Consider the following 9,558-nt stretch of genomic DNA (forward strand, 5'->3'; position numbering starts at 1 on the left):
CTGTAATACTCCTTAAGGGGAATCATAACACCTATCTTTGCATCACCAGCAGCGTAAGTTCGAAAGTAGAGTTTCATCCTTCTTCTTCTCAGAGAACACTATTTTCATTAGATGTTATTTTTTTTTTGCAATACCTCAGGAATTTAGCTGATTCTTTAGATCAATATAAACAAATTTAGCCTTGAAAAGCTGGGACCTAAGAGTTAACATGTCTATAAGAGAATGCAGTTGGATATAAAAATGTTTTTTTCAAATCAATAGCACAGCTGTACTGCACAGTGTAGTCATTTAGAGGTCTTTTTTTTTTTTTTTTGTCTGAAAGGAAAGGCATGACAGGAGAATTCATTAATTCATTGTCAACTCCATAGCGTTTGGTCTCCATGGAAACATTATCAGCTGACTTCAAAGTCAATCTTCAAATGCGTTGGATTTTTTTTTTCCCATGGCTCGTTTCTGATGCTCCTAGATGTACACTTGCATGCTGGGGGAGAAATATCAACACAAGCAATTCCAGCAACCTTGCACCTGAACACAGAAGAGCACTGGCATTTAGGAGAAGGAGAGAAAAGGAATCATAATGAGATGCAGAGATCTCATAGTCTGGACCAAAAGACAGGGCAAGTAGTCCATGCACACCTATAAACTCGCTGTTTTTCAGTCTTAACTCAAATCAGTCCCCCAGAACTTAGCGTGCAGTAAATTAAGGACTCAGCTCACTCTGGCTTTTCAGCAAAAAGAACTATTCATACTCCTGTGTGTGTTCATTTTAAGTCAGCTACACTGACTTGTAATTTCTCCCTCGCCAGGACCAGAGGTACTGACAGAAGCATCAGTACCTTCTACAGTTACAAGAACTGAAACCTAGCGTAGTCTGTGAAGGGCATACATTCTAGTTTGCTTCTCAGGGATGACACTGGGTCTTTCGGGGGTTGACAGGAGGTGAATTAAAGTAGAAGCAAAGTAAGGGAGACAGACCTGATAGAAACACAAAAGACTTTCCCACCCACAGCCCTGGAAAACAAGTTATATGTATTTTAAAATTCTGTGGTTGTTCCTTATCCCTTAATAATGTCACCAGGTCTTCGATCTGTTGCTGACTTATGAATTCCAATGGCAAGATGCATCAAGGCCAAAGAAAGACAATGACAACAAAACTGGCATTTATTATTGGGTTGGTTTTTATTAAAAAAAGTTTGCTGAGATGTTCGCATGCCTGGCATCAAAGACGACTGCACATGCAACAGCGGGAAGAGTAATACGTAGGAAGAATTCTTTACAGAGAGAAAGAAGAGCAAATTTCTGTGTGTGGCAGATCTTTTTGTTAAGTGCAGAGATTGAAGCAAGGTTTAGATTCACCTTCTTGGCTCCTCAGATTGTCAGCTTAGAAAAACAACATTCCCCTTGGACAAATCACTGCTACGCTTGCTTGGGCTCATCTGCCTGGACATAGTCCAACTGACCACTGGAAATTGCACAGAAAAAGCAGCTGAACCTGACAGAAACTAGATGAGTGGGGCTTTCCTTGTTTCTGCCCAACTTGGCTCTTCCAAGGGTTACAGAGACGAGTCCTGCCAATGTACTTGTGTGGGCCACAGAATTATTTCCTCAACAGGAAAGATTTCAGCATGTGACAATTTAAGGCAGTAACGAAGGTGTCAAGATAGTTTGTTGCTTGCGAGCATTCACATGAATGATGTAATCTTCATAGGGATAGCCTGCCTTCAGTGGTCCTTGTTGACAAGACAATTGCATCTTATTTTGATTTCTGGCTATTATATCTCAATAACTGTATCACTTAGCACATACAGAAAGGATTTTTCTGTTCCTGGCAAGTCAGCTTAGGGAAACAATACCAGAGCCCAGAGCCTTTTGCATCAAAGGTCCTCAGTTCACATTCAGTACAAACAACTGAAAGTTTTGCAACCAGAGTCCTTTGATGACTTGAAGAAACGAATGGATAAGCTTCTCTCCAGCACCTGAAGGGGAAAATATCCAGATCACCACCACTACTATCACCAGAGCTCCCCATGGCTTCTTTAGTAGTGACTTCAGCTAAGAAAAGGATTAAAAAGGCATGCGAGTAGCTCTACCCTTCCAGGTCTGAATGTATTCCCTCTTTATTTTTAGTGGCACACACTAGGCAACGTGGAAGAAGGCTACACTGAAGTTGTTTGTACTGTGTCTGTTCTCCAGTTTCACTTGTCTTGAAGAATATCTGTCTGAAGACTTTTCAGCAATTTAAGGTTTCCTACAGAAGAAAGATTCCACAAACCCTCTGAGGCTCGTTCTGAGGTTCCTTCTTAGAGACTCCATGTTTTGACTGGAAGAAAAAGACTTTACATGGAGAGAGGCAGAACGACCTGGTTGCTGAAAAAACAGATACAACGTGGTGCATGGATTCCCCATGCTATGGGAGATATCGTGTGACAAGGCAAACCCTACCTGACTCCATGAGTTTCTCTTCAGCTCTGGCAAAGGCTAGGTGAGGAAGCACTTGCCTGAGGTACAGTTTGATACTAAACTTAGGTGTCTTGTCATCTGGCAAATCTGAGATGTGATGGAGTTACAGGAGTTTGCTCAGACCTCCAGTGCCCCTTTCCATTTAAAGTTTTATCCTCTGCCTGGGTCATCCTGGGAGGTCTGTACTGCAGGGGGTGAAAGAAGCCTGCCGGCAGCCTTTGCATGGTGCCAAGCAAGGTGCTTGCCAGCACAGCGATGGGATAATTTCACTAACCTTTGATTAATGTGTTTCTTCATTTTGACATTAGGAGATCCTCTTCCTTTCCCTTCTACTCCCAGTAAAATACTGAATCACATCCCGTTACTACAACTGGCGCAATTTTTGCTGCCTCCTCTGTTGTGGCTGCAAGTTCATGAGCCATTATGTTTGCTTAATGGCTGTAGTCAAGTCACTTTATTATTGCTAGCTGATTTTGGGTGGGTCATAAGAATCACCATTGCTAAAGTAATCAGAGGGCTATTCAACTCAGGTTTTGATCAACTTCCCTGTTTCACCCTAGGGAAGTTTTATCAAAACAATGTGCCTTCAGCTAAGTGGTATTGCTTTTGCCGTTCGTGCTGACTCTGAACTTCAAAAGGTGCTTCCCCATAGTTGGTGCTCACTGGCTGCTGTAGATATCCAGCATGGATATCCACTCCTGGTGCAGTCCTGTGCACTGTGGGATATGGTAGCAGAAATGTCACCATGTGCAGATCTGCAGGGTGCTATAACATGCAATACAGACTGGCACTCAGTTGTACCGGCATGGCAAACTGGAGATCAGCCCTTAACAGCTGTAATGTTGCTCCATATATTATACTGATTTACATGAGCCTACGGATGGTACCCATGAAGTATGTGCAGTTGTGACAGAGGATACATAGTCCTCTGATGCCATAACATATTACGGCTTGTGCAGCGGCAATTTAATAGACAGGCACGGCTGCTGAAGCAACACGCAGCAGACGTACAGCGCTGGTGTGGCACGGACGCCGCTGGTACACGTTGAGGGAGGAGGCCAAAGGCCAAATGCAAACCACATTCTGGCAGGAGCTATAATGCAATATCATAGCACTGCTATAGACCCCGCTCTTTTCTCTGGTTCTTAGTAAAAGATAAAAATGTGTTAAGTTCCAGCCCAGGCGGGTTTATCATCTCACAAGGACACTGCACTGGATCTCCATCACCCAGTCAGACTTCTCTTTCCATCTCAGCTTTTTTTTATAAGGGAAATTTTCCAGTAAACCCCTTGCTATTCTGCAGCCTATCGGTGATGGTGCAAGCTGCTTCTGCTGGAACAGTACATAATTAAGCAATAATTTATATTCTATGCCTGTATGCACAGAGCAATAAAGTGTTCTCAAGAGCTGCGTGCTGCTGAGGCGTTTAATCCGTGCACAGAAGGAGTTTACTGCAAAGCTGCTCCCTCCAAAAGGCTTTTGTCATCACTGGTTGGGAAGGAATTCGGTTTATTCTTTAATAATTTCATTTGATTGTGATATAATTTAAATAGCTAATGGTACACACTCCAATTTAGGATCAGACTTCATTTTATTCGTTTGTTTGATGTACCTTGAAAATGGCAAAAGCTAGTAGGGCAGAAAGAAAGTAAAGATAATGTTGTTTCACTTGTGAGATTTTTTTCCCTATAACCCAATAATAAAAAAGTGATGATAATTAAATAAACAGTGCTCCTTCCAAAGACATTAGTGGCCACAAATTGCCATCAATCGCAGCTACTAGAAATACTTCAGAAAGGTTGAGATTCGCATTTATTTGAGAACTGCTTGGTTTCAGAGGACATCTTAAAATCCATACCTTTGTGTTTCTCTTTTTATCTACTAGTGTTTGTAAGTAATACTCGACATTTTAATCTCTGAAAAAAAAAAAAACAGAACGGGAGAAGAATCAGGATTTTTTTTGTCTGTTTACTTTATGTCTGACAGCACAGTTACTTCGTGAGTCATTTTTGGCTGTTATGGGGGAAGGGAGAGAACAAGCGTTGTTCCATCAGACATTGAGGAAACGTTTTCCATATAATGAGAAAAATGATTTGTAGAGAGGAGGGTCTCAGAGGTGGGATTGGTGCCTGGATCATTTTAATTACTGGCTTTTTGGACTTCCCTTGACTTCAAATTTGTGATGTCTCCTTCAGGCTACAGTCACACTCCTCATTACTAAAACCAGGGATGAGGATGTTTAGACGAAGCTCCTGCCAACGGGGTCTGTTTGTGCACCAGCACCACAAAAGCTCACCTTCATTTGCAGCCTATCTAAGAAAGGCAGAAGTTCTTGTCTCACAAAACACCATGGACCCTGTGAAATCCCTCAAGCTCCATTGCTCTGGAAGCCAAGCCAGGTCTGTGGGCGAAGGATGTGGCTGGCTTCTGACATGGTTCAGGGGGGCACCAGCATGAGGCAAAATTCAAATGTATTTGGTACAGGTGGTTTGAGCCTGCTTGTGTTTAAATCAGTTCACTCACAAGCAGTTCTGCTCTCCCCTTTAGGTGTGGTTTGAAAACCGCAAACAGAGGCATTGCAGTCCCTCTCACAGCTAGCTGATCAGAAAGAAAAGGAATGTTTACAAAAAAAAAAAATTCCTAGCAGCAGAGGCCCACGGCTCTGCTTGATATAAACACGCTTAGAAACAGCTACAGTAAAGGGCTCTGACTCATAATCCACACCAAATTAGGCTTTGACCAACAATGCTGTTACCCTTCCCAGCCATCCCTCTCCTGACCATGTCTACCCCTGCAGCAAGGGTGGCAGGACCCCAATCTTTTGCGCATATATAGCAAATAAATTCATCTTTGTCCTAAACATGCTTCCAGTCTAAATGGAGAATACATTCAGTACAATGTTTAATATTCTTCTTCCATAATACATGAGAAGGAAAAGCGCAAGATAGCCATGAGGTATTGAATAGCTCAGGTGCTCAAACCGCTGTTGATCATCAGTCCGCTAGCACGGGCACTGCCAAAATCAGCCTGAGAAGAAGGGCAGCTGTCTGATGACGAGCCAGGGTGGAGGTTTGACGACATCTCAAACAGCAGTTTCCGTGGCGCAGACACAGCCTTACGTGTAATTTCATCTCTCACCTGACTGAAGCATTTTACAATGACACGTGAATTTCGTGTGTCGAAAACACTGCAGTTGCCTTGTCTCATTCGTTAATGTTTCGCTTAGGAGGATAACGTGCAAACCCAGCACAAAGAACTTAGTCCATTCTGCTCTCCCCAGCTGCTGAAGGAGATGGTCTTTATCTTCCCTGTCCAGCTTGTGTACCAGCACATCCCCAGTGCACTTTTATTACCTACTGCCTGTCATTCACATTCTGTGTGCCAGTGCTGCAGTGCAAGTGCCGAGCCTTGGACCACCAGCCTTCAGGTCTGGTCATCTGCTTGAGCTAGAGTTATCACAAGTGTTTTTCACAAAGAAAGAAAAGTTTGTATTGCTGCAGCTGCCCTGGGATCTGGGACATTAGTGCACATGTAGGGGGGCACCTCACTGATGGCAAGAACCTGCCAGGAAAGAGAATAAGGGTTCCGTTTCTGGGGAGAGAAAGAATCTCAGGATTGGGGATGCTCATGACTTGCTGCAATCCTGCTGCCTCTAAAGTGCCGTGTCCATAGCGCAGCCAGTGTCATGGGCAGGAGCAGCAGTCTCCCTCCTCCTGCCATCCCAGCTTTGTGTCTTACCCAGAGTAGCAGAGGCTGCATTGCCAAGGGTAAGCTCAGTCTCTGCATCCCTTCCACCATGACTCTTTCACTATGATGGCCAAAAATTGTGTGATTTGCAAGGATGATCCTTTGTGTTACAGTTGCCAATTCATGAGGAAAAGCCACAGAACAGTCCTAAAGTAGTAACTGTACTCAGTTTTCATCAATACCCCTCCTGGTGAAAGGCTAGATTAGCTACAAGCGGGAACTTCCTCGCTGGGCTGAATACAGACAACACATAGGACTTGTATAATGGCCGTAAAGATTTCTCTAGGTGGTATAAAATGGCATTTTTTGTGTCTGTAATGAATAGCACCAGGGAGGCTGATGATAAACCTGTGCCGTACAAGACATCCTGCAGAAGCACAGAGGGGTGACTGGCTGAGGACTGTGCTGCGCATCCTCTAAAGCTGCATACAGCAGTCATTATTTGTCACCGTGGGATTAGCACGTTCTCCAGTGAAGGGGCAGGACAGGGGCAGCCTGTTTTTAAAGAAGGCTCATGGCCATGATTTGCTTTATTCTCTCTTGTTGTTACTCATTCTTCTTTATTGTTCTTTGTTATGGGGCAGAATACCCCAAGCAAGGTGGAGTGCCAATATATTGGGCCCTGTTCAAATATAAAGAGTAAGCAATGCTCCTTGCCTTGAAGAGCTTGTAATCAAAATAACCAAGACAAAGCGTGAAAGCACAGGGAGTATTTGAAATCCGAAGTTATTTCCTTCCCTTTTGTACTTAGCAAGTGCAGCTTCAGTCTGGCCGCACAGATTTTCCCACCCACCTCTCTTAACAATGTTATATTTCAAGCGAGCTGAAATTATCATGTTCTTGCTAGCTAAGAAAGGCCTTTCATGTTATTTTCTAACCACAGCCATTTGAAATGGGCCACGGAGCTTGGTTCAGATCACAGTGGCTCTGATGGATCCTTTTTTCCCCTGATCTCACAATGTACTAGTTATGTTGACATGTCACACAGGGGACAACCAAATTCTTGCCGGACACCTTCGTGTTACTGGATAAGCTAAGTGACATGGTAAAACACGGGAAGGAGTGTGTGGTTTCTAATCAAGCAATCTGGTTTTTGAGTAATGGCTTCTTGGAGGGAGACCTCTCCATTTATCCTGCCCTGTGCTTAGAAGTGGTGTAGAACATCTCTGAAGACAGCTATAGAGCCTGGAGTCTCACAAGGTGTTTGCAAAAGTCCAGAACACTGACTGTAGACTAATTGGGTTCTGCTGTGAGGCAAGAAGGCAGACTTTATTTAAATAGCCATAGTACCTGCCGCAGCAGCTCGCCTGTCCTGACTGGTACTCTGTTGGCACCATCATAATATGAGTACTTATGAATAACCTGGGCCATCTAGCAGCATTAGGGGAGGCACCCAGAGTTCCCATATTCCCTGACCTTTACAACTGAGAGTATCTACAAGTGGCGCTCCGAAACACATGGGAGAAAAGACAGTCCAAATAGGGCAGTGATCAGAAGAGGGAATAGAGAGGGACGTGACAGTGGTCTCACAGCAGGTCTGTGACAAAGATTTGCCTGCAGATTCTGGGCCTGTGTGATATGCTTACCAAGTAAAGGAGGTGAGTATGGTCAGAAATCCACAGGCTTTTGGTGGTATTTATGTTCCTACAAATGCCTCCAGTTTCTAAGCCTAATTCCAGGTGACTTTGCCACATAATCTTACCTGTGTCTTCAGAGTGGGGAGTGTAAAATCCACAGCTGCTAGTGAAAAGATGCAGGACATGCTGCATAGGTAGCACGCTACTGATCTGTGCATGAACAGTGGGACGACCCACAGGACTGGCCGCACGTGTTACTAGAGCACACATCCTGCAATGTGCCTTCTGTGCCCAGGGCTCTCCAGGCAATTCAGAGAGGCTCACATAGGGTGGAATCAGAGAGGAAAAATAAACTACCAATTTTATGTTGACTTTAGTTGTTATCTCTTGAGACAGACACGTAGCGTGCGTAGCTATCCATTATTTGGTGTGTGGGTGGCAACTGTGACATTTCAGGAGCTCAGAGTTGAGCTCTGATGAAGCTGGAGGCCAAAGATCAAAATTAGACTCATCTGGGTGGACTAAGGTTCAGCCTCATCTGAAATGTTTGACTTTCTGTAACACTTACCACCTGACAAAGTTATGAAGCCTGTCCTTGCAGTGTTCTCAAGAAGAAATGAAATATTGCTGCAGAGAAAGAAAACAAGAACGAGATATTTTGAAGATTTCCCCAACGCTGCAGAGGGCATCTAGATTGGGACTGGAATCAGATGGTAGAATCCGAACTTTGGGAGGGATTTTATGATTTTGACAGTGATATTTAAAAGGGGAGTATATAATGAAAGATTTTAGATTTTTATATAAGGAAAGCCTGAAAAAAATCTCTCCGAGTGATTTCAAGTTTATGTTTTGACAGAGCCAGAATACGTCAAGTATTCCATAAAATTTTCTTCTATAAAATCTATTGCTGAATAATTGAAATTAAATGAAAAATTCAAGATTTTTTTCCCAAAAAAATATTGATAACATGATGATTCACTCTGTATTTGTCTAAAGCAAAATTCCAGAAAAATAAATGGTTTCATGAAAGGAGTGCTTGTAATGAAAAAACTCTTCCTGTTGAAGTTTCTCCATACAGCTCTGTTCAGCAACAGATCAATATCCAAGGCTCTGGTGGCACTCAGTTCATTCCCTGTGGAGCCGCTCGACTAAGCTACTTTCTATATAAACATCTTCCCTGAAGTGTTTCCTTACTGCTTGCACCAGCTCTTCTCAGGCGGCTTGGAAAGTGGTACGTCTGTCACTCTTCTAACTTCTCTTTGTTTTTTTCCTCCCTCCTTCTCCCCTTCCCGCTCTCCTCCAGGAACCTTCTGCATCATTTCACTGTGCACGTGCGTGGCTGGAATCAACTTTGAGCTCTCCCGCTACCCCCGCTACCTGTACGGACTTCCCGACGACATCAGCCATGGCTATGGCTGGTCCATGTTCTGTGCGTGGGGGGGCCTGGGCCTCACTCTTATCTCTGGCTTCTTCTGCACTTTGGCCCCTTCTGTCCAACCTGTCCCCAGGACCAACTACCCCAAATCTAGACCTGAGAATGGGACAGTGTGCTAAAACAAATAGCAAACATACACACACACACATATATACATATATGTGTCTATGTATACCTATACATGCATATATATGTATATATAATTATATATATATATAATCTGAAATTAATGCCAGTGCCAAGGTAAAGCTGAGTCCAACACGGCACTCACATCTCCACTGGACTCTGTGTTGCTCCGTTCTTTCTCACAGCAATGGGAAAGCTTTTCTCTCACGTGGC

General features: G+C 43.6%; 1 protein-coding gene across 1 annotated transcript in view; it reads left to right on the forward strand.

Moving 5' to 3' along the window:
* TMEM178B (transmembrane protein 178B) overlaps positions 1-9,338 on the forward strand; it is a 226,252-nt gene extending 216,914 nt beyond the window's left edge. The window contains exon 4 of the mRNA XM_086610635.1: positions 9,088-9,338. Within this exon, the coding sequence (XP_086466761.1) occupies positions 9,088-9,338 (251 nt within the window). The remainder of the gene's footprint in view (positions 1-9,087) is intronic.
* The last annotated feature ends 220 nt before the right edge of the window (positions 9,339-9,558 follow it).

Source organism: Tauraco erythrolophus, chromosome 4, assembly GCF_009769465.1.
Source record: "Tauraco erythrolophus isolate bTauEry1 chromosome 4, bTauEry1.pri, whole genome shotgun sequence".
In the NCBI taxonomy this organism is placed as follows: domain Eukaryota; kingdom Metazoa; phylum Chordata; class Aves; order Musophagiformes; family Musophagidae; genus Tauraco; species Tauraco erythrolophus.